This window comes from Neofelis nebulosa, chromosome 1 (assembly GCF_028018385.1).
Source record: "Neofelis nebulosa isolate mNeoNeb1 chromosome 1, mNeoNeb1.pri, whole genome shotgun sequence".
Classification (NCBI taxonomy): Eukaryota; Metazoa; Chordata; class Mammalia; order Carnivora; family Felidae; genus Neofelis; species Neofelis nebulosa.
Window position 1 is genome coordinate 152,984,555 of NC_080782.1, and position 25,413 is coordinate 153,009,967.

General features: G+C 50.2%; 1 protein-coding gene across 3 annotated transcripts; it reads right to left on the bottom strand.

Moving 5' to 3' along the window:
• Window positions 1–521: 521 nt before the first annotated feature.
• LOC131518345 (putative butyrophilin-like protein 10) lies at window positions 522–12,112 on the bottom strand. 3 transcript variants are annotated; one of them, XM_058740837.1, is made up of 7 exons: window positions 11,596–12,112; window positions 9,791–9,902; window positions 9,139–9,492; window positions 8,266–8,544; window positions 6,997–7,176; window positions 6,265–6,288; window positions 522–1,599 (listed from the first exon to the last, which is right to left on the bottom strand). In XM_058740837.1, the coding sequence occupies exons 2-7, from the start codon at window positions 9,879–9,881 to the stop codon at window positions 1,001–1,003; spliced, it is 1,527 nt and encodes a 508-aa protein (XP_058596820.1). In that variant the 5' UTR covers window positions 9,882–9,902; window positions 11,596–12,112; the 3' UTR covers window positions 522–1,000. The 3 variants fall into 3 exon arrangements, with proteins under 3 accessions (XP_058596820.1, XP_058596819.1, XP_058596818.1); XM_058740836.1 differs by having other exon boundaries at window positions 6,997–7,188; window positions 9,791–9,883; window positions 11,596–12,111; XM_058740835.1 differs by having other exon boundaries at window positions 6,997–7,188; window positions 11,596–12,111.
• Between the last annotated feature and the right edge of the window lie 13,301 nt (window positions 12,113–25,413).

Sequence of the window (25,413 nt, forward strand, 5' to 3'; positions counted from 1 at the left end):
TCCCTCCATCATCATACCCGTAAGTAGGGTGGAAGCAGCTTCTGGCAGTGGTTTTAGTCTCATCTTCCCTCCATGCTCATGCCTTGTTTGATTCCACATCCACACTTGTGTCTAGTATACTCTCTCTGCCCACATGCCCTGATTCAACCCTGACCAACCTCAGGGAGCCCTGGAGTCTTTGGCTTGGCCTCGATGTAGCTCTGTCTGCACCGACCTGCCATGGTGAGGTGGGAAGACAGAGGCATCCAAGGTAGACCAGATGACTAGGACTTTGTGAGTGTCAGAGAGTGGAGGAGAAGGGGAAGTGGGTAGGTAGGAGAGGGGTGTGAACAGGAAGAAGGTGGGAGAGGAGGGGATGAGGAAGGCTAGCATTTATGGAGCAACCACTTCATGTCTGGCACTAGGCTCAACATTAAACATGTGCCCCAAATTCATTTCAGAAAATCACCCCACAGCATGTAATGATATGGTGTAATAGTCAGCTTGGTCTCTGTAATAAATACCACAGACTGGGAGGTTTAAACAACGCATTTATTTTTTTCCAGTCCTGGGAACTGGAAGCATGAGATCCAGGTGTGGGCAGGGCTGGTTCCTCCTGAGGCCTCTCTCCCTGGCGTCCACACACCATCTCTTCCCCGTGTCCTTACACGGTTGTCCCCTGTGTGTGTCTATGCCCTGATCCCCTCTTCAGTTAAGGACCCCAGTCACATGGGATCAGATGGGATCAGGCCCTACCTTAGTGACTTCATTTTACCTGAACCACCTCTATAAAGCCCCCATCTCCAAATCCAGCCCCGTTCTGAGGCCCTGGGGATTGGAGCTTCAACATGTGAACTGGAGGGGACATGATTCAGCCCATAATATTTTGTCAGTATTTTACTGGGAAGGAAAGTGGAGATAACACAGGATCATCCAGAAAGGTGCACCCTTGTATGTGATCTAGCTGGGACTTAGAATGGATACATCTCCCCCAAATCGGTGACAGGCTGGAGCAGAGAGATCATGGGTCTTGCTGGAGGAGGGTTCCCACCCTGTCCTGTCCCTCACCCTGAGGAGGCCCTGAGGCCTCTGGGGGCTGCCGTTCTGAGCAGATGGTCAGGGGGTTGGGGTCGTGTGTCCAGAGGCAGAAGAATGGCCTCAGGGGTGCCGAGAAGGACAGTCCAGAGAACGCGTAGATGAGGGATCCATTGCTCACGCTGTAGAAGGAGATTCTGCCTGCATCACAGTCCAGGAAAACGCCCACACGATGCAGGGGCTCCGAAGGGTGCAGGCGAACTCTTGGGAAGGCAAGTGCCCAGAACCCCTTCTTGTACAGCTCCAGGGCCCAGAGTCCGTGCTGGGGGGACTTGGGGATCCTTCCCTTCCGATCCAAGCTCTCCAGACACACGCCCAGGTTCCAGGCCTTCCTGTGCCCCACCTGGACCTCCCAGTAATACCTCCCAGCTGAGAACTGCTCCAGGCCCAGCACACAGGGGTCCCGGTCGAATCTGCTGGGGGCATTGGGCAGCTCTTGTTCAAAGAACAGCCGCCTCACAGTCTTCCTGTCCTCAGAGAGAGCGAGCTTGGGGCTTGCAGTGTCAGGGTCCAGGGATGGGCTCACTGCGGGAAGAGGAGAGGATCAGGTTTAGGGGTTGGGGTCCCTAACCTGTGCTCCTGCATGGAGGTGGAACCATGCCTCCCTGGGAATCCCTGTGCGTCCCCGTTCTCTGTCCAGGACCCTGTGCACACAGGCCATCCCAGAGCAGCGGAGGCGGCTCCCTGTGAGTCCCCTTTCTCTGTCCAGGATCCTGTGCAAACAGGCCATCCCAGGGCAGCAAAGGCGGCTCCAGGGGGAGCCAGGGAGAACCAGGGGGGATTCCTATGAGGGGACAGGGGGGCACACTGTGAGATAGGCATTGCTCCCAGGGCCCCGTGTGTCAGGATGGATGTGGATGTGCATGTGTGTGTGTGCATATGCACTTGTGTGTGTGGGGGCTATGTGGGCGTGCATGTGAGAGAGACAGGGACAGACAGACACAGGTAGACATAGAGAGAGAGATAGAGAGACAGAGACAGAGAGGCAAGGAAAGAGAGAGACAGAGACAGAGAGACAAGGAGAACAAGGAGAGATACACATAGGGAGACACAGGAAGAGAGATAGAGGGAGACTGAGAAAGGTATGGACACAGACAGAGACAGAGGAAGACAGACACAGAGAAAGACACAGGGAGACAGAGATAGAGAGAAAGACATAGGAGGACACGTGAAGAGACAGGGTGACATGAGATGAGGTCACAGGTGCATTGATGCCATTGGACAGCTCTGGGGTCAACCACTGAAGGGGAGATCCCATCTGGAAAACCCTGAGAGACACCTTAGCAGCCTCACAAACTGAGATGAACACCTTCCAAAACAGATCCCTTCTCTCCTGTCCCATTGTCCTTCTCAGAGCCCTCAGGCCCTCATCATGTCACCTGGGAGAGGGTCTGTCTACACCTGAGAGGCAGGGAGGGTGGGGATCAGCTGGGAGCCCCAGCTGCCTGTGCAGACACCTTCACGACAACAGAAACCTCCTGGCTGGTGTCCACCCTTGCCCATTCAGTAGGCATGCTGCTGGTTGCTGGGGTCTGCATACGATGCCCCAGACACTCATGTTTCCTGACCATCCATCCCTGTCAGCTGGACAGAACACACACTCTCCTCCTAACAGAACCACAACTTTCTCCCCGGTCTCTACTTCCTTCTGGAAGGAACCCTGCTCCCTTTCGCTTTCCAGCAAAGACCAAATGTTCTCCCCGATTTCTCATTGCTGCTTCCTGAAGTCTGCACCCTCTGCTCCATGCAAACCCTTTCCCTGTAGAGTCTGGGCCATGCAGATTGAGCCCACCCATATTCATATCTATGATGGCCAAACATGGACTCACTAGCTGAACAATGGGCCCGGCTCCTTCTATTCCAAATTCCCTCATCATTAAAAAATATTCATGTCAAAAAACAGTTTGAGACTTACAAAGAGGTTGCAAAATACCATACACAATATGCCCATGATAACATCTCATATAACCCACAGTAATAGGATCAAAACCGTACAATTGACATTGATACAAAAATATTCTATAGTGACTTCTTGCACACCTGACTGTGGAGAACCATCTGTGCCCTTGTGCACTGATTCCCCTTGCACACCACCCACACCTGTCACTGGAGCTCATCCTGTGTCCTTGTGTGCTGACTCCTCTTGTACACACCCACACCTGTCCCTGGAGCTCATCCTGTGTCCTTGTGCACTGACTCCTCTTGCACACCACCCACACCTGTCCCTGGAGCTCATCCTGTGTCCTTGTGTGCTAACTCCTCTTGTACACACTCACACCTGTCCCTAGAGCTCACCCTGTGTCCTTGTCCACTGATTCCTCTTGTACACCACCCACACCTGTCCCTGGAGCTCATCCTGTGTCCTTGTGTGCTAACTCCTCTTGTACACACTCACACCTGTCCCTAGAGCTCACCCTGTGTCCTTGTCCACTGATTCCTCTTGTACACCACCCACACCTGTCCCTGGAGCACTGCCTGTGTCCTTGTGTGCTGACTCCTCTTGTACACCACCCACACCTGTCTCTGGGGCTCATCCTGTGTCCTTGTGTGCTAACTCCTCTTGTACACACTCACACCTGTCCCTAGAGCTCATCCTGTGTCCTTGTCCACTGATTCCTCTTGCACACCACCCACCACCCACACCTGTCTCTGGGGCTCATCCTGTGTCCTTGTGCACTGACTCCTCTTGCACACACTGACACCTGTCCCTGGAGCTCATCCTGTGTCCTGGTGCACTGGCTTCTCTTGAACACCACCCACACCTGTCCCTGGATCTCAGTCTGTGTCCTGTGTACACTGATTCCTCTTGCACACCACCCACACCTGGCTGTGAATCTTCTCCTGTGCTGTCCATCATGTATGCGCTGGACCCTTGCACACCACCCCCCACCTGGCGACAGTGTAGACCTGTGCTCCATCCCATCCACAGCTGCTGACTATCTTCTCTGCATCGTCATTCTCTCACTGATTTTTTTCCTCCCTTCAGGCTTCAGGCATCTTCATGCCACATGGTTCCTTTTAGGCAACAGGCATGCTCTCCTGCCACGGACCTCAAAGTAAAACCACAGCAAACACAAACAGAACCTTCCCATTCCCCACTCACCAAGTCTTAGCTCAACTACACAGGCAATAAATTTGAGACCTCCCTCCCAGTTCTCTCCACAGGAGATGCCTCTCTTTGTACCATGCTTGCCAGTTTTTCTGGGCCATTTTCCCGGGTTCACCTGACTCTACTTCTCAGGTGCATGAAAGTTAATGCTCCTTCAACACACTGCACTTGCACATTTCCACAGTGAAGTCTCCCTTGGCCCTCCCACAACCACTGCTCTAACCTTCAAATACCAGGGTTCTCCAATGCTAGATCTTGGATCTTTCTTGTTTCCCTGTATCTTCCCTTTTTAAAAAATCTTAATTCTTTTCCAAAGAGAAATTTTTAAAGAATAATTTTAGGTGTAGCAAAAAATGTAGCACTCACACGTTCAGTTATACCAGATATTTGCCATGGACCCCAATTCCTGTCTCCAGTCCTGATTTCTCCTGAGAGTTCCAGACTCGCATATCCAATGATTCATCTGACGTCCTTAGCAGGATGTCTGAGAACAGCTCAGTCTTAGGAGGTCCATGGTGATTTTCACTTATTTGGCCCAAATCTGCCCCAAACCTTCTGTTAGATGGAGCCAGAAGGGCCAGAGACTTATGCAGCTGGGGTCACCTTGGGCTGCTCCCTCTGCCTTGCCCCTTCTGGACTCTGCTGCTTGTGGCCCCAGGACCCATCTCAGAGCTGTATCCTCTCCTCCATTAGTGCTGCTCCCCTGCTTACACGTTCTCACTCATATTGCATGGTGCTTCATGTAAAGTCCAGGCCTCTACCTCAGCCTCCCAGGCTCTGCAGGGGCACACACAAGCCTTCCTGCCCTGTTGGTACCTCTTCCACATGCCCAGCTGTCACACACCACAGACCCCACTCTCCCTGCCACAGGGGTGAGTTCACCCCTCCTCGTATGGCTGTGGTCTTGCCATCACCCACTCCTTCATTTAGATGTTGGCACCCCACCATTCCCAGGGGTCTGGACATCCCACTTGAACATGCTCTTGGCCATCCTCCTAGTATTCTGGCTCTTTTCTATCATAGTTATTCCAGTTTTAATAATTAAAAAAACAAATGCTGACTAGTGGCTCACATCCCCACATAGACTCTATGCTCCATGAGGACAGGAGGAAGCTGTACATTCACTAATGGAGGCCAGTTGCTTGCACAGAAGATATCTGGTCATGGTTGTAACTGAATGAATGAATGGAGACTGGCTTTTCTCTGTCTCTTCCTGGGCCCTCACCATGTGGCTGTGGTGGCACAGGTGTCCCCAGATCCCCTACCTGCTTTCATCTGCCCAGCTCGTGGCTCACAGTACTGCCCCTCCTGTCCTTGGGGGTCCCTCTCCACAGCCAGACTCTCCCCCCATGCTTCCCACCTATATGGTGCCCTGGGGCAGAAAGGCACTGGCTCTGCACTCTCTGTGCTAACAGTGTCCCCACAGTAGCTGTTCCTTGGAAGAGCTAGCTCTCTCGCTGCCCGGGCTCTGCAGCCTGTCTGTCCCTCAGGCAGTAAACAGGAGCTAAGGTCTCTCAGGGCAGCAAAACTTGGTGTTTACAGCCATAGAACCAGCATTTAGCACAGCATTTCTGCATCCTGGAATAGAAAGGAGAACACATGCATACATGCACATGCACACACACACACATGAGTACATGTGCACACACAAATACACATGTGCACGTGGGTGCACACACAAGTACATGTGTGCAATGCATGCACACACAAGTACATGTGCACACGTGTGCAATATGTGTCCACAAGTGCACGTGCACATACAAACACATGTGTGCACACACGTGCACACATATGAACAGACACAAGTGCATGTGCATACACATGCACACATAAATAAACATGCACACACTGCACACACGAGAACACATGTGCACTTATGTGCACAAAGCACCACACATGTGCATGTGCACACACTAACAAATGTGCATATGGCACACAGGCACACAGGTGAACACATAAATGTATACCATGCACACACAGCACTCACACATACACACATACATGCACACTGCACACACACGTATGCACACATAAACAAACATTCAGGGAGCAGACGCTTCCAGCCCCTACATAGTCCTCACCATAGATGACGTCCTTTGGCCAGCCTGAAATGAAACAGAAAGATGTGAAACTGTAGGGTTTGCACTGACCAGATGGGGCGAAAGCTCATGTTCCGTGAAGCTAAGTCAAAACAGGATGTAATGAGCTCTCGCAGGGACCCTGTAAAGGAAGAGCAAATATCCCTTCTTCAGTGCCCAAAAAACAATCCAGGTCACTGTATTCCTAGGGAAAGGTTTTGTGGGGCGAGCCTGATGGCCCAGCCTTCCCATGTCTGTCATAAAGACACATCTCTGACCTGTTCCCCAGATCGGGGCCTGACAGCTATGAGCAAGGACACAGGAGGCAGGGAGGAGAGCAGACAGGCGAGTGGAATGATCCATACTGATGATCCCCGCGCTCACAACAAGATCCTCTCAGGTGACAGGCTTGCTGCTGTATTTGTTGCTTGAGCATTTTCAGGATGTTGTCATCACCCTCGACTGATAGACTTTCCCAGGTTCAAGCTCACATCTGTCTCCACAGCAGAGACCCGCCAGTCTTCCCCAAGTCACCCAGTGAAGAGCAGCCAAGCACCTCTTAGTGATGGAGGATCTCACGGGCATATGTAGGTGGGCAGTCCCTGAGCTGGGGCCTGGGCAGGTCTCTCCCATTCCTCCTGTGCTTGAGGGTACACAAAGGAGGGACTTCATGCTGGGCTCCGCACGAGTGCCCTGGCTGGAAGGGGCACGTCTGTCCCACTGGGGCCTGCTTACCTTGGGACAGCTGTTCCTCTTCTCTGTACAGTTTCTCTTCTTCCAGCTGTACCCTATCCCTGTCCCTCTGACGTTTCCAGAAAAGACATGTGGCTCCAGTTGCTACAAGTGCCACTACAATGAGGATCACAGGCAGCACTGTCCTCCACGCCATTGATGGGAAACTTCTGGACAACTGAGCTAAAAGAGGGTCTGGAGAGGCGAGAATGCCAAGGTAAGAGAGCGCCTGTGTTCTTAGGACACACATGCCACAGGGTTAATGACTCAGGGGGCAGGTGCTTGTGAACTAACCTGACATGACCTGAAAACATGTGTGTGCCTATGCACAGACAGACATGGACAGACACACAGGAGAGAGATGGTAGACAAATGGCAAAAGGTTAAATACTGAGTGGGTCTGCATTCTGTGTATCATTCCTGCAAATTTTCTGAAACTTGAGGTTGTTTAGAAGGAAAATTTTATACAGAGTGAAACTTGGGAGCCCCCAGGTGTCCTTCGGAATGTGAATGCATAAACAGGCTGTGGTTCATCCAGACAAGGGAATACTGTTTACTGCTAATACGAAAGGAGCTATCCGTGCAGCCACTGTGGAGAAGATGATGGACGTTCCCCCCCAAAATAAAAATAGAACTACCACATCAATCCACTTCTGGGTATTAATCCAAAGAAAACAAAAGTATTAACTGAGAAAGATAATGCACCCCTACATTTATTGCAGTGTTATTTACAATAGTCAAGATACGGAAACAGCACAAGTGTCCACCTATGGATGAAAGGATAAAGAAAAATATATATATATTTGTACAAAGGAATGCTATTCAGCTATAAACAAGAAGGAAATCCAGGCATTTTCTGCAATATGGATGCACCTGAGGGCACTTTGCTAAGTGAGGTTCGACAGGGAAAAATGTGTAGGATCTCATGGATAAGTTAAATCTAAAATGAAACAAAACACCATCCAAACCTCCAGAAAACCAGAAAGCCTAGTCATAGACGGAGAGAACAGATTGGTGGTTTCCAGAGGTGAGAGATCGGGAAGCTAATGGGTGAAGAGGGTCAAAGGTGCAAACTTTCAGTTATAAAATAAGTCCCAGGGAGGTGACATACAGCATGGAAACTATAGTTAACTACTGTGTTGTATAGCTGGAAGCTGACAGACTAGATCTCACAAGGTCTCATCACAAGGAACTATGCGGAGTATTGGATATTAACTACTGATTGTCTGGGGTGCTCAGAGATCTTGAGGTCGAATGGAGCAGAACACTCACCAGGTAGGTGGCTCTTGGTCTCCATCCTCTCCTGGAGGAGGGGGTTGGAGATAGAGCAAGAGATGTTCCCCATGCCCCTGTCCCAGACAGTCACATTGGACACCACCGCAAAGAGGCCCGTCGGTAACACTGTGAGGTTGGTCGTGGAAGGTAGGGTCTGTCCCCTGAAGTCTCTCCACTCCACCCGGGGCTCTGGGTACCAGCCCTCCGAGGTGCACTCTGCCCTGATACCTTCATCCCGGCCAGCTTGCACTTGGATTCTGGGCTCAGAGCCCAGCCCTGTGGGAAGAGACAGGCTTTGCAGCCTCTGCAACCATTACCATATCTGACAGAAAAGCACAGATCCTGAAAATTTCCAGCAGGTATCAGGGTTTTTCAGACTACTTGCTCTGTGTAATATTTATATGCCATATATGCTATCCTCTTCTGAGAAACCACAGAACGAAACAGAAAAGGCCCAGGAAGATCAAATACCTTTCCTGTATTGCAAAATTGGTGTCTTTTCCTGTTTCTCTTTGTATCTCTTTCTGCCTCTTTCCTTCTCTCCATACCTCCATTCCTTTCTTTCTGGGATCAGTGTGGGTAACAGAAGCCGACTTAGAAAATGAGCCAGGCATCCAGAACCTGCCTGTTCTAGTGCATTATTGCATTTTGTGGGACACGTGTAGACCGACACAAACACATTAGAGCACGCTGTGGGACGCACTCAGGCCAGGCCCAAACATGTTAGCGCAAGCTGTGGGACAGGCCCAGGCCACCACATATGCGTTAGTGCATGCCGTGGGATGTGCTCAGGCTTGGGCCATGATCAGACGATCTGCAGCTGGAGGATAAGTGCTAGGGGAGACCAGAGGCCCTAGTGGCAACCCTTACCTGCCACCCTTAGCCACAGGGTGGTCTCCGCAGACGCCATGCCATCTTTGAACTTGCAGTGGAAGGTCCCGTTATCGAACACCATGACATTGTGTATGGTCAGAACAGCTTGGTCTTGGGCCAGCCCGGACATCAGGAAGGTCGTCCTGCCCTTGTACTGCCACATCTGCTCTTCAGGCACATCTTTGCCTTTCTTGCGCAGGTGCACAGCTGGGGACAGCTCCTCCCTGTACCACCTCACCTCCATGTCCTTCACACTGATATTGAGGGACAGATGGCATTGCAGCTTCGCACTTTCCCCCACCATAGCCAGGACCGGTTGGCCGGGACCAGAGACAGAGAAATCGGCTTTTCCTTATGAGGTCATAGCAGAAAGCATGGGTTAGGCCAGGTGAGAGGAGACCATGGGCCATCCCCCCCACCGGGCACAGGGTCCCCGCCCCGCCCCCCCCAAACTGTGCCCAGTGTCTCCCCCTGCCCACGCCCAGGGGACACCCACCCACACGCAGGTTCTTCAACAACACCCCATGCCCTTGTCCAGGGTCCCCAGGGAAGGACTGCTTGGATCCAGTTTAGCCCCCTACTGTGTTCCTGTCCATGCACAGGCTCCCTCCTAACATGGCTCATGGGAGGGTGGGGAGAGCTCTCCTACCGTTTGCAGAGAGGCTGCAGGACAGAAGCTGCAGGAGGAGGAAGATGGAGCAGCTGGGTGGAAAGATGTCTCGACCTTGTGTGTTTCCCATGGCTGCTGGAGACAGAGAGGCCTGAGCCCCAGATATTGGAGACAGGGCAGGACTGAGTTAATTTCTGTCTCTCTCGGTTTCTGTCTCTGTCTCCCTCTGTTTCTGTCTCTCTGTCTCTGTCTCTCTCTATCTCTGCCTGTCTCTGTCTCAGTTTCTCTGCCTGTTTCTCTGTCTCTGTATGTTGCCTCTGTCTCTCTCTGTTTATGTCTCTTTCTGTCTTTGTCTCTCTCTGTGTCTGTCCTGTCTCTCTCTGTTTCTGTCTCTGTCTCTGTCTCTATCTTTTTCTCTCTGTCTCTCTGTTTCTGTACCTGGCTATCTATGTCTCTATGTGTATCTCTCTGTCTCTGTCTCTCTCTGTGTCTTTTTGTTTCTGTCTCTGTCTCTGTCTGTCTCTGTTCCTGTCTCTGTCTTTCTCTATCCCTCTCTGTCTCTGTCTCTCTTGGCTTCTATCTGTCTCACTCTGTTTGTGTCTCATCTCTCTCTGTCTCTGTGTGTGTCTCTCTCTGTTTTTGTCTCTGTGTGTCTCTGTTCCTGTCTCTGTCTGTCTCTATCTCTCTAGGTTTCTATCTCTGTCTCTATTTGTGTCCCATCTCTCTCTGTCTCTGTGTGTCTCTCTGTTTCTTTCTCTCTCTCTATGTATATCTCTCTGTTTCTCTCTCTGTCTCTCTCTGTCTCTTTCTCTCTGTACCTGTCTATCAGTTTTTATGTCTCTCTCTTGCTGTCTTTCTCTGTCTCTCTCTGTCTGTCTCTGTATCTCTCTGTCTCTCTCTGCCTGTTTCTGTATCTCTCTGTCTCTCTCTGCCTCCATCTGTCTCTGTCTCAGTTTCTGTCTCTTTCTCAGTTTCTGTCTGTCTGTCTCTGTTTATATCTCTGTCTCTGCCTCTTTCTGTCTCTCTCTCAGTTTCTGTCTCTTTCTTTCTTCGTCCCTGTCTGTCTCTGTCTCTTTCCCTCTCCTACTCTATCTCTCCCTGTCTCTCTTTCTTGTTCCCTCTCTCTCTTTCTCTCTGTCTTGGTGGGGGATGAGTCAACACTGGGAGGCTAACAGAAGTGAAGGAAACATGGCTAGGGGAGAGAAAGGTCCCTTTTCACTATCTTGGCCCCTCTTACTCCTGCACAAGTTGCTTACCCTAGAGACAGAGACACAACAGTGGCCACCTGCTCTTGTGTCCACCTACTTGTGGATGGCCTTTCTCTTGTGGTCATGTGTCTGCAAAACACCATGGACACATCCTCCTGTGAACGGGCTCTGTCTCCTCACCTGTTTGTGTAGGAGCCTTGCCCGACCTCTGGCTGTGCTCTGTCATGGAACATGAGCACGCTGGGAGAGAAAAGCCACCCCCTGGTCAGGCGACTCCAAGGCCAGAGTCAACCCCCTTACAGCCCAAGGAAACTTGCAGTTGGAGGAGGGAGCACTCGAACCAGAGGGCTCCTAGATAGACATGGCCTGAGGCCAGCATGCTCCGAATATTTATTATTTATGAACTCAGCTTTGAGAACAAGTGTTCTGAACCACATGTGCTGGACTAGGCAATTCTGCCCAGCACCTCCTCATGCAGGACTGGCATGAGAAGGTATGTTGGCACTTGCCCTCATTCTCTTCCATGCTTGTCTTCCTTTGGTGAAAGCCTCTGGGGTCTCCCTGTCACTCAAGAATAGGGGAGGGGTGGAGAACACAGATATGTGGATGAGTGCCCTTAAAATAGAAAGTACTCACCTTTCCAAATAGTAGTAGGGCTGGAGGGCTTCCCAGGGAGATTCTGTGGCCTTGAGGGGATTGCTTGACTTCTCCACAAGTTCCAGGAAAGGTGTAGAACAAGTCTTCCGGACGTGATAGGAGAGAACAGCGGCTGAGCTCCCCAGCTTCTGTAGACTCCTAGGACTTTCTGGAAAAATGATCAACTGTGCCTTTCTGGAAGGTGCAATAGAAAAAATAAATAAACCAAGGGCTTCTTAAAGGGTGTGTTTGACAGAACTGAACACACTGAGTGTTAGGGAGCAAGGCCCTGGTAACAGGAGATAAGGGGAGAGAGAAAGACCCAGCAAGGAACCCCTGGGGTGAAGATGGCTGTGTGGGCTGGGCTAGGATCCTAGGTGGAGACCTGGCTCTTGAGTGCGTGGATCCAGGCCAAGGGCAGAGGCTGGGGGACTCAGATAAAGTTTCTGCATTATCAAAACACCTCCAGTCCTGGACAGGCTGGGCCTGGTCCCTTTGGGAAAGTTTCTCATGTTCAGGTTGAAGTTGGTCAAATTCTAGCATTTGCCCCCCACGCCAGACTCCTGTGCAGGAATTCAGGCCACCTCCTCCTCCATGTCTGGGGCCATGACAGTCTTTCCTCATTGGGGACCTGACTTGGGCTGGGCTCAGAACACTCGGCCCCATTACCCCTTGTGTGAGTAAGACACTGGCCTGAACCCTACCTGTTCTTCCCTCCTGTTGACCCAAAAGTCTGCACATTTTCTGGGAGAGTTTTGGAGGGAAAAAAACAGGGAAAGTTTGCGTCCCTCCTGGAGGTGGGATATTTGGTTGAATTCAGCAGAATGTTATGGACTGAAGATTTGAGTCCCCTTCCCAAATCCGTGCTCACACAGGGACTGATGCTGCCAACCCACACCGTCCTCTGTGTTCCTATAAGGAGAGCGAACTATTTGGTAATCAAGTTGCTCCCCTGTTCTATATAAATACGAAGAGTTATGCTGCCACTAATTTTCATCTCCCTGTGCATTGCTTTAAGCGGATAATGACATCATCTAAAACCCAGGTTGGGTTTACTTCTGAGTCAGGATGGAGGACTGGGGGTGTGACATTAGAGGAAGCACCTAAAGGGTTTGGCAGCCGTGATGGAATGGATCCTGAAGGTGGGCACACCTGGACAAGTGGTCCTTGGTGAGCATGCACATGGTCCGCAGCCTTTTACCTGAGTGGGAAGAGCTCCTGGAGAGAGCAACCAAGGCCCTCAGGGGCAGGGATAAACCCCAGATGGGGACGGGCTCCCTGAGTCAAGGTGGAAGGAAGGACACAGGGGGCCCCAGACTGTAGAGTCCCATTGCCATGGCATGTCCAGGACAGGTACATGCAGACAGACAGAGAGCAGATTGATGGTTGTCAGGCAGTGGGGATGAGGGGGGAAAAATAACCACAAAGCAGTTCGGGGGTTTGTTCTGGCACGAGATCCAGGTGGTGGCCGTACAAGCCTGTGTCAGTGTGCTGAATGTCTCTGGATCGTTCACTTCAATGTGGTTGACTTTGTGTTATGGGAATGTCACCGCAACTGGAAAAAAAGAAAAAAAAAAAACAAATGGAAAACACATAAGGTAGAAGGGAAATCTCCAAGTTGCAGGCTCCCAGGCGCCCCTGCAGAGATGCGTGTGCAGTCCAGCACTCTGCTCCAGGGATGCGCCAGGACCCAGTGAGCTTGCGTGGTCCACGCGCACCTGCACCTGCCTTGAGCCTGGCTCCCTGCAGTGTCTGTCCTACAGAGGGCAGAGGCCCTAGGAGAGCTGAAAGGACCCTCCCCGTCCCCCCCCACCCCGCGCCCATCTGCCCTGCCACACGCCAGCCTCTTGCTTCCTGCCCTGGGCTGTGTTCACAGTGTCTTTTTGGGTCCTCCCAGCATTTAAGCTGGTGTGTGCCCTCCCCCCACCCCATCACGGGTACTTGGCTCAGCTCTCCAAGTCCACTGGGACTTTATGGCTTGGCCGCAGGCACCGCCTTGGCCACCCCCTTGCAGGACCTACCCCCTCCTTTGGCTCCCTGGCCTCCAGTCCTGCAATGGGAGGGCTCCTTCTGCACATTAGGTCCCCTGTCACGTGATCTCTGAGAGGCCCTCGGTGTCGTGCACTGCCCTCAGTGAACAAGGGGGCAGTGCCTCCACCAAAAGATCCTCAGGGGCTCCTCCAGGGGAAGGAGCAGCTGGGGGGGGGGGCGCATCCCTTAGGCGGATGGCACAGGTGCCATGTGGTTGGGGCGGGTAGGAAAGGTGAGATGTCCCCAGAGAAACACCGCGGTGTCAATGCAATGACGCTCTTGGGTCATCCAATTCCTGGTGGTTGTTCTTATACACATACCTCTGCATGGGGCCTTTGTGTCCCCGGGAAAGCAAGCGCTTAGCTCACCCAGTGCCTGGTGGTAGTTCTTACCCACAAACCTCTGTGTGGGCCTTTGTGGTTCTGGGAAGGCAAGGGCTTGGGTCATCCAGTGCCAGGTGGTAGTGCTTACCCACAAACCTCTGTGTGGGCCTTTGTGGTCCTGGGAAGGCAAGGGCTTGGGTGATCCAGTGCCTGGTGGTAGTTCTTACCCACAAACCTCTGTGTGGGCCTTTGTGGTCCTGGGAAGGCAAGGGCTTGGGTGATCCAGTGCCTGGTGGTAGTGCTTACCCACAAACCTCTGTGTGGGCCTTTGTGGTCCTGGGAAGGCAAGGGCTTGGGTGATCCAGTGCCTGGTGGTAGTTCTTACCCACAAACCTCTGTGTGGGCCTTTGTGGCCCTGGGAAGGGAAGGGCTTGGGTCATCCAGTGTCTGATGGTATTTCATACCCCCAAACCTCTGCATGGGGCCTTTGTGGCCCTGGGAAGGCTCTAGTGAAATAGGGAGGAAACTCTTTTCCCTCCTCCAGGGGAGTTTATGTTCTGGCTCCTCCCCCTTCTCCCCTCCCCATCAGTCTCCCTACCCCTCTTCCTCCCCCGACTTTGTCCTCTCCCCTCCTACCCTGCCCTCCGCATGCTCATCTCTCCTCCCCACCCTCTTCCCTTCCATGGTCTCCTCCCACTCCTCACCTTCTCCTTCCCCTCAATACCGTTTCCCACTTCTCTTCCCCTCTCACTACTCCCCTCCCCTCCTCCTCCGCCTCCTCCTCCCCTCCTCCCCTTCCCCTTTTCCCCACTTCCTCTCCTCCCCTCCCTCTCCTCCTCCCTCATTCTCCCCCCTTTCCTCCGCCTCCTGCTGGTGCTCACCTCTCCTTCCTCCCCTCCCCCTCCTCCTCTTCATATCCCAATCCTCCTCCCCTTATTACTCCTCCTGCCCACCCCTCCTCCCCTCATCCTCATCCCTCATTGTCTCCCCTCCCCTCCCCTCCTCTTCTCCCCTCTCCCACTTCTCCTCCTCCCTTCTGATTCCTCCCCTCCACCTCCCCATACTCCTTCTCTTCCCTTCCCCTCCTCTACCTCTTCTTCCTACTCCCCCTCTTTCTCCCCATCCTCCCCTTCCCCTCTTCCCTCACTTCCCCCTCTTACCTTCCCTGCCCTCATCTGCTTCTTCTCCCTCCTCCCTTCCCCTCCTCTCCTTTCCACTCCTCTTCCCCTCCCCCTCCTCCCCTCCTTGTCCTCCTCCCTCATTCTCCAGCTCCCCTCTACATCCTCCCCTCCCCTCCTCCACCTGCTCCCCAATACACTCTGTGGCTCCCGCGCGACTTGGCAGACTTAGAATTCTGCTTCCTTTACAGCCTAGTTGCTCTGCTGATCCTTCTCTGGCCTCCAGGGCATCTGGGCCTGGTGTGGGCTAGGACTCAGCGCTACTGAGTTGCAGGATAAACAGGACCCAGGGACAGTTCCGGCAAGCCCCCCAATATCTGGTGAAGGGTGAGCTCCTTTACCTTCTAGTTGCCATTTTAAACTGTGGCTTTGTTTCTGTGTCCTGCACGGGTGGATCTACACACAGCCCCTCCCTGCTGTCCCTCCCCATGCAGTTCCCAGAGCCAGGAGTGGGGTCCCCGCACTGCCAGAGTCTGTCTGTCCTGACGCTCAGTTCCTCCGGAGACATTGCTGTATGAGTAGGCGTGGATTCTGCGTGTCCCTGGAAGAGCTGAGTTCAGGGTCCTTCTCATCTCCGTCCTAGACTGGGCCCTCCTGAGCCGCTTTCTTTCTCATCTCCTGACACTGTGTGGATTGCCTCTAATCTGCAGTTTTAATGGTTTATGGCACGTTGACCTTTCTGGCTTTATCCAGCGTCAGTTCCTTTTCCTAGCAGCCTGGGGCCTTCTCTGCTTTCCCTGCACCAGCAAGGCAGTATGTCAGTGCTCCCTGACCAGCTGACACTTTGCCCTCCTACAGCTTCCCACGTGTCAGATATGAAATCAGCAAGAACTGGAAAATAAAAACCAAGAAACAAAAATCATCTCAGCTGATAATCAAAGTAAGAGGATAAATACAGATAAATCCAGCTGCAAAGTTAATAGGAAACCTCATGTAGCCCATGGTCATGCAGCAGGTGTGAAAGGGCCAGAAACAACCCCCGTTTTAATAACTCCTGTTTCATACAAGTGAGGCCTCGTATCCCCTTTCCTGCAGTCCATTACCTGGGATGATCTAGTACTCATCTACCCTTGCCTCGTGACCACAGGCCATGTTTAGTTAGTCACTGCTGTTCCCAGTCTTGCCTCAGACACAGCGTCTGCCCCCAAGTGGCCTTCACATCCCTGGACCCTCCTCAGAATCCTTCAGTGGGAATCTACACCTGATCAGGAAGTTTCACCGCCCCCTTTTGCCAAGTGCACACCCACAACACTCAAGACACCCTCCCTCACTGTACAGGTTGGGGAAATCTGGCTTTGGTCCTGGCGGTCCTTCCTGCTTTGGCTTACACAGACCATCCTTAGAATGCCCCTGTGGGGTTTGTCTCATCTTGTTCACCCACACTGTATATGGATCTAAGTCTCGGGCATATTTTCAGAGATGATGTACATGTTTCCTACTCTACTATCTCATAAAAATCTCAGGTCTCTAGTAATTATCTTGTAAATAAGCTGCTTGATACATTTTGTTTTGGGTTTCAAAACTGCTTGGTTGAAACATATATCATCTGTGTGACACACACACACACACACACACACACACACACACGTGTTCTGTGAAAGTGTCAACATAATGAGCATCCATCTCTCCCAAATTTTCCTTGTCTCCCTTTGTGATCTATCCCTCCGGTCCCTGCTGCTGATTTCCAGGGCCCACTGACCTGCTTTCTTGTCATGATAGATTAGGAAATACAACCTGCCCTATAACGACAGGAAACAGCCCATGGTTAGTGACTGACTAACCACACTAACTGATGAGGAAGTCAAGGTTCACACAGAGGCCATCTAGCACTCTGGAGAAAGTCACAGCAACAATACTTTTTTTGTCTATCCCTCATCTGTTTCCCAACTTTATTCATACATTTCTAAGATCCTGAAATCCCTCTAAGATTGGCTTCTGGCAAAAATAATACAGGTCTAAGTTTTGATCTTTTCTAAAATTTTAGGAGTTTTTTTTTTTTTTAATTTTAGGAGGTTTAAAGCTAAGTGTTGTGACATTTAAAATTTTCCCAACCTTCCTGTGAAACGTGGACAAATGCTACATACCCCATAACTCATTGGAATAAGGGAGTTCAGAGCAGAAGGTCGTGAAAAAAGAAAAAGCCGACACCAGGCATAGCGATAAGTAAGGAGAACATCGCTGCTGAGGAAGGAAGCTGGACTCCAGCCACCAGTCCAGGTGGAATCTGGGGACTGAAAGAGAATCCAGAGATGGGAGTGACAGATGTAACTTTTTGAATCATTCATAAGCTGCATCAAAGAAAGTGGAGATTTCTTTTTGGAACCCTAATTTTCCTGTCAAATAAAATGGGGTGTTGTCAGTAATGTGCTGACGTTGCTATATTTTGATGAAGGTAGCAAGCACAGCTTCTTTATTTCCAGCACCGTGTAACTCGGAGACCATGGCAACCAAATACAGTTCAAAACGACAAAGGGTATAGGAAGTATATGTTGTGACTGCTGTGTTGGAGGACCCTCAAAACCAACGTACATAAACAGGCTCAGAATGGGAGAAGAATCCGGGGTCAATAAAAACTCTGTGAATGGGAACTTCCTGTCTGGACAAGATGGTGTAGACACACTTTCTCTGGTCTCTCCAGTAAGCACCAATATAAACCCTGGAAGTAACATGGGGATCACCCAAAGTAGAACTCTGGAAAGCAGTGAGAAGGAACAATGGAATGGCAGGGTGGCTTATTCTTCGCACCTAACCTATGAAGGGACTCATCTGGTGTTTCTCTCAATCAAGCAGCACAAGATAGCCATGTAGCCTCATTCTTCTCTGGATTGACTGGAGAACCGCTGACACCGAAGGGGACCCCCAGCCCAGTTCAGTCTGGATGGGATAGACCTGGATCCTGGAAATGATGAGCACCACTGGAGCTGCCTTCTTCCCTGTGGGAACTCAGGTGTCCCTTCCTGTTGGGAGATGCTGAGGCACCAGACAGCACCTGGAGAAAGCACCAGCACACCCAGGAAGCATCTGCAGGAGGGACCACTAGAACCAGCAGCACCTGCAGGAAGGACCTACCAGAACCAGGCAGTATCTGCAGGGGACCTCCCATAGCAGCAGCCATTCCAGGGAGACACACACTCACATACACACACACACACACACACACACACACACCACATCATGTCATAATGTATTCTTCCTGCCTTCTGCCCTCCAGGGGATCCTGTCCAGGCTTTGTGCTCACAGATGTTGACAAAGGGGCTCTGGGAGTCAAGGGTTCAGGGCACTTAGAAGCACGTGGACCCAGGAAAGTTCTCCATGTAAGGGAAACTGCTCCTGTACCTCATGCACTTTCAGGGCTGCCCTTCCTGCTGCCTCTCCGTGCTCCTCACCTTGCTCTCCTCAGGATTAGGGCAGAAGCTCTGAGCACCCGCCAGAAGTAGCAGATCGAAGTACTCAGAGCAAACCAGCCAGGCACTGGAGAAAACAAAGCCTCTGGTCCAGGCAAGAGCAGCCCAGTAATATTCATTGTAGTCAAATGAGAACTCCTGGAAGCCTCTTCTGATTCGATAAGAAGGATTATGCATGCTAATTGGATAATCCTATTGGGCATCAACCAACCAGTGAGAAAATAGAACACTGAGTCAGCTCTACCTACAGGACTTTCCAAAGATGCCTGTGTTATAGCACCTGCATGCTTACAATTCATTTTAATGATTTTTAAAACCTTAAAAAAATAATGAATGAGGCCAATGCATAGACACACACACATGCAGAAAAAAACAGCATCCTTAGCCTTATGAGGAGCTTTGAACTTTAACATTATTATCTCAGGCTGTTCCATTTTATTGCATTTTTCTCCTTTTTTCCTATGCCATTGGAAATCCTTGGGGGCCCTCCCAACTCTCACCTCTATATCTGCGTTTCTTTACCAGACTGCCCCTAGGCACAAGTACATCATCACCTCATGTTTGGACAAAACACTGAGATGCTGGGAGGCACTAGTCATAACTGTGGCCTCCACACTGTCCACAGGCTCAGGCACTAAAGGAAATTCTCCACCTGCTGATACAGAAGACCATGGGGGACGGGAAGGAAAAAAGAAAGATTAGAGAGGGAGGGAGCCAAAACATAAGACACACTTAAAAACTGAGAACAAACTGAGGGTTGATGGGGGGTGGGAGGGAGGGGAAGGTGGGTGATGGGTATTGAGGAGGGCGCCTGTTGGGATGAGCACTGGGTGTTGTATGGAAACCAATTTGACAATAAATTTCATATTTAAAAAACAAAACAAAACAAAGCTGAACTTTTGAAGTGAAATAAAGGGTTAGATTCCCCCCCCCCCCGAAAAAAAAAAGTAATTTAGATTTATGCTGACATACTGATTTTGTTACTGGTAACAAAAGAAAAAGTTAGTGTACAATGAACAGGAAAAAAAATTGGGGAAGAAATTGTTTTCATACAGATGTTTAATAACTGATTATTGCTTGGATATATTTCTACAGTTATTTTCTCCCTACTTCTAGCATTTCCACTTTCTAAATTTAATAAATAAAATAAATTTCATAAAAATCAAAATGAAAGTCAATTACCCACATAGTCACAATCCAGAAATAATTTTACAAGTAGTATCATAATATAGATTCTTTTCAGTTTTAATAAGAAATGCGTCTATAGGTAGAAATTAGAGTCCTCTTTATCTGTCATCCTAGGTCATCCTCATTATCTCCATGGGGGAAATTTGTAATAATTTCAAGGTGTCCTTCCAATCCCTATTATTTTTTAAACTATAATTTAAAATTATACATTTATTATATGTATAGTTTTTATAAACCTTCTTGTTCTTCACTATTTCTGATATTCAGAGTAATTTCCTAGGAACACCCATTAATTTAGTTGCATTTAACGTTGAGACAGTGCTTTATCAATGAACATATTTTGCAATTATCCTATTTCATTTTGTGACACTTGGACATTAATGTTATTTCTACTTTCCTGTCATCACACATCCTTCCTGGTGAAGGCAGTGGTGCAGAGCTTCATGTATTCTCCTGTAGAGTCTTTCTGAGGATATTCTCATAGGAAAAATTTCTGGTTCATTTGTTGTCTGTGGTCATTTTTTTTCTTATTTTCACCCATTTGCATATATATTTTCTACTGGTTTCAGCATCTTGCCTTTGTGCATTCTGAAAATATAGCTGCGGTGAGTATATAATTGTACTATATAAACTTTTCATTCATGATGGTTCTGTTGAAAAACCCTGGTGCCCCTACAACACAACAGTAGAAACATAACTTACCACAGTATGTAAATAACATGAGCATCACTCTCCCTGACGTATCGTGTCGCTTCTTTCAAAGTCTGTTGGGGATTGGTCACTGTGCATCTGTTATTAAATTCACACATAGCTAGAAAAGCTTGTAGTTGTGTTGCCCCCTTTGATGCTTAGTGATGAGTCCACAAAATTTTTGCAAAATGGATTTTCCAAAGAGGAAATTGGTCAACAGAGATTCAAGTGCAGTGAAGACATGCAAAGAGAGTTTAGATTAAAATCCAATGTAAGTGGACTCATACAAACACAGTTGTTCATGGGAATGTGGACATAACCTATGTTCAGTTGTCTCCAGACATCCATCCAGAAGAACTCAGTGTAAATAGCACGTTCAAAATAATGAAGGAAAGCAGTTTTGACAAAAAGGTGGAGATATCCTAAAGTAATTGATGCGGCCAAAAGTATTCACATTAAAGTAATTTTCAGAGATATGTCACAGCATTTAAAATGCAAAGGATAAAAGGTTGGATGCTGATTCAAAACTAGGAGGAAAATGACAATTTTCCAAGGCATAGAAAAGATGCTCACTCCGTTTTATGTAACATGCCAAAAAGTAGAAAGGTGCAGGAGTTTTGACCTTCCCAAACTATGTTACAAAGAAAGGCTGCCTGTGACTGTGTGTATGGACATCTATGGAGTAGGGCAGTGGTTCTCTACTGGGGTAAATTTGTCTTCCCGGGACTTTTGTCAGTGTCTGGAAATGTATGGGATTGCCCCAGTTGGTGGCTTCTACTGTCAGTTTTCTTGAGTGTGGAGGGACCTGTGACTTGTTCTAGACAATTTAATATGACAAAGGCCATAGGAAGGCACCCCTGTGATTACAATTCATCATATAAGGAAGGACTTAGTACACTGGAGAGATAGACCCTTTGCTGGACTAGGAAACATGCCATGTCAGGAGACTTCAGGTGCCCTCTCAGATCTACAGTGGACCCATATGAAATTCAGTAAGAAGCTGGGGCTCTCAGTCATGCAGCCACAAGGAAATGAATTCTGCTAAGAAGCCAAGTGACCAAACTCCACACCCAAAAAACAAATAATCCAGTGAAGAAATGGGTAGAACACACGAATAGACACTTGTCTAAAGAAGACATTCAGATGGCCAACAGGCTCATGAAAAGATGCTCAACGTTGCTCCTCATCAGGGAAATACAAATCAAAACCACACCGAGGTATCACCTCATGCCAGTCAGAGTGGTTAAAATGAACAAAATCAGGAGACTATACATCCTGACAAAGATGTGGAGAAATGGGAACCCTCCTGCATTTTTAGTGGGAATGCAAACTGGTCAAGCTGCTCTGGAAAACAGTGTGGGTGTTCGTCCAAAAATTAAAAACGGATCTACCCTATGACCCAGCAGTAGCACTGCTAGGAATTCACCCAAGGGATACAGAAGTGCTGATACATAGGGGCACTTGTACCCCAATGTTTATAGCAGCATTTTCAACAATAACCAAATTATGGAAAGAGCCTCAATGTCCATCAACTGATGAATGGATAAAGAAATTGTGGTTTATATACACAATGGAATACTACATGGCAATGAGAAAGAATGAATGAAATATGGCCTTTTGTAGCAATGTGGATTGAACTGGAGAATATTATGCTAAGTGAAAGAAGTCATACAGAGAAAAAGATACCATATATTTTCACTGTTATGTGGATCCTGAGAAACTTAACATAAGACCATGGGGGAGGGGAAGGAAAAAAAAATTAGATAGGAAGGGAGCCAAAACATAAGAGACTCTTAAAAACTGAGAACAAAATGAGGGTTGATGGAGGGTGGGAGTGAGGGGAGGGTGGGTGATGGATATTGAGGAGGGCACCTGTTGGGATGAGCACTGGGTGTTGTATGGAAACCAATATGACAATAAATTTCATATCAAAAAAAAAAAGGAAAGAGAGGAGGTGAAGGGAGGAGAGAGGAGAAGCAGATGAGGACAGGGAAGGTAGGAGGGGGAAGTGAGGGAAGAGGGGGAGGGGAGAATAGGGAGAAAGAGGGGGAGTAGAATGAAGAGGTGGAGGAAGGGAACGGAGGAGAAGGAGTATGGAGAGTAGGAGGGGAGGGGAGGAATGAGAGGGGAGGAGACGTGAGGGAGGGGAGAAGAGGAGGAGGAGGGGAGGGCAGAGAATGAGGGAGGAGGACAGGGAGGGGAGTAGGGGTGGGGAGGTGGAAGAGTAAGGAGAGGAGGATTGGGAAATGAAGAGGAGGAGGGGGAGGGGAGGTCGGAGAGGTGAGCACCAGGAGGAGGAGGAAGGCGAGGGAAGGGGAGGGAAGCCAGACATTAACCGCCACTCTCCACCATCCCCCCCCCCCCCAGCTCCATAGGAGGTAAGGGAGAGTTTCCTTCTTATACTCATGAGAGCCTTCCCAGGACCACAAAGGCCCACACAGAGGGTTGTGGGTAAGAACCACCACCAGGCACTGGATGACCCAAGCACTTGCCTTCCCAGGGCCACAAAGACCCCACACAGAAGTGTGTGGGTAAGGACAACCACCAGGCACTGGATGACCCAATCCCTTGCCTACCCAGGACCACAAAGGCCCCAGGCTGAGGGTTGTGGGAAAGAACTACCACCGGGCACTGCATGAACCAAGCACTTGCCTTCCCGGGGACACAAAGGACCCATGCAGAGGTATGTTGATAAGAACTACCACCAGGAACTGGATGACCCAAGCGCTTCATTGCATTGATACCGCAGTATTTCTCTGAGGACATCTCACCTTTCCTCCCTGCCCCAACCACATGGCACCTGCACCGCGACCCCCCACCCCCCAGCTGCTTCTTTCCCTGGAGGAGTCCTCGAGGATCTTCCTGGTGGAGGCATTGCCCTCTCGTTCACTGAGGTCAGTGCAGGAGACGCAAGGACCTCTCGGAGATCACGTGACAAAGGACCTAATGTGCAGAAGGAACCCTCCCATTGTAGGACTGGAGGCCAGGGAGCCAGGGGAGTGGGTGGGTCCTGCAAGGGGGTGGCCCAGGCGGTGCCTGCGGCCAAGCCATAAAGTCTCAGTGGACTTGGAGAGCTGAGCCAAGTACCCGTGATGGGGTGGGGGGAGGGCACACACCAGCTTAAATGCTGGGAGGACCCAAAAAGACACTGTGAACACAGCCCAGGGCAGGAAGCAAGAGGCTGGCGTGTGGCAGGGGCAGGTGGGCGCGGGGTGGTGGGGGGGACGGGGAGGGGCCCTTCAGCTCTCCTAGGGCCTCTGCCCTCTGTAGGACAGACACTGCAGGGAGCCAGGCTCAAGGCAGGTGCAGGTGCGCGTGGACCACGCAAGCTCACTGGGTCCTGGCGCATCCCTGGAGCAGAGTGCTGGACTGCACACGCATCTCTGCAGGGGCGCCTGGGAGCCTGCAACTTGGAGATTTCCCTTCTACCTTATGTGTTTTCCATTTGTTTTTTTTTTTTCTTTTTTTCCAGTTGCGGTGACATTCCCATAACACAAAGTCAACCACATTGAAGTGAACGATCCAGAGACATTCAGCACACTGACACAGGCTTGTACGGCCACCACCTGGATCTCGTGCCAGAACAAACCCCCGAACTGCTTTGTGGTTATTTTTCCCCCCTCATCCCCACTGCCTGACAACCATCAATCTGCTCTCTGTCTGTCTGCATGTACCTGTCCTGGACATGCCATGGCAATGGGACTCTACAGTCTGGGGCCCCCTGTGTCCTTCCTTCCACCTTGACTCAGGGAGCCCGTCCCCATCTGGGGTTTATCCCTGCCCCTGAGGGCCTTGGTTGCTCTCTCCAGGAGCTCTTCCCACTCAGGTAAAAGGCTGCGGACCATGTGCATGCTCACCAAGGACCACTTGTCCAGGTGTGCCCACCTTCAGGATCCATTCCATCACGGCTGCCAAACCCTTTAGGTGCTTCCTCTAATGTCACACCCCCAGTCCTCCATCCTGACTCAGAAGTAAACCCAACCTGGGTTTTAGATGATGTCATTATCCGCTTAAAGCAATGCACAGGGAGATGAAAATTAGTGGCAGCATAACTCTTCGTATTTATATAGAACAGGGGAGCAACTTGATTACCAAATAGTTCGCTCTCCTTATAGGAACACAGAGGACGGTGTGGGTTGGCAGCATCAGTCCCTGTGTGAGCACGGATTTGGGAAGGGGACTCAAATCTTCAGTCCATAACATTCTGCTGAATTCAACCAAATATCCCACCTCCAGGAGGGACGCAAACTTTCCCTGTTTTTTTCCCTCCAAAACTCTCCCAGAAAATGTGCAGACTTTTGGGTCAACAGGAGGGAAGAACAGGTAGGGTTCAGGCCAGTGTCTTACTCACACAAGGGGTAATGGGGCCGAGTGTTCTGAGCCCAGCCCAAGTCAGGTCCCCAATGAGGAAAGACTGTCATGGCCCCAGACATGGAGGAGGAGGTGGCCTGAATTCCTGCACAGGAGTCTGGCGTGGGGGGCAAATGCTAGAATTTGACCAACTTCAACCTGAACATGAGAAACTTTCCCAAAGGGACCAGGCCCAGCCTGTCCAGGACTGGAGGTGTTTTGATAATGCAGAAACTTTATCTGAGTCCCCCAGCCTCTGCCCTTGGCCTGGATCCACGCACTCAAGAGCCAGGTCTCCACCTAGGGGCTCCTGGCACCAGCCCAGACAGCCATCCCCACCCCAGGGGTTCCTTGCTGGGTCTTTCTCTCTACCCTTATCTCCTGCTACCAGGGCCTTGCTCCCCAACACTTAGTGTGTTCAGTTCTGTCAAACACACCCTTTAAGAAGCCCTTGGTTTGTTTATTTTTTTGTTGCACCTTCCAGAAAGGCACAGTTGATCATTTTTTCCAGAAACTCCTAGGATTCTACAGAAGCTGGGGAGCTCAGCCGCTGTTCTATCACGTCCGGAAGACTTGTTCTACACCTTTCCTGGAACTTGTGGAGAAGTCAAGCAATCCCCTCAAGGCCACAGAATCTCCCTGGGAAGCCCTCCA

What these genes read in the sequence shown, in the direction of transcription:
- LOC131518345 (XM_058740836.1), bottom strand. Translation starts at nt 9,881, where the DNA reads ATGGGAAACACACAAGGTCGAGACATCTTTCCACCCAGCTGCTCCATC. An exon ending in CTGCAGCCTCTCTGCAAACG is followed by an intron (nt 9,493 to 9,790) that starts GTAGGAGAGCTC and finishes TGACCTCATAAG; the next exon opens with GAAAAGCCGATTTCTCTGTC. An exon ending in AGAGGAACAGCTGTCCCAAG is followed by an intron (nt 6,289 to 6,996) that starts GTAAGCAGGCCC and finishes GTTTCATTTCAG; the next exon opens with GCTGGCCAAAGGACGTCATC.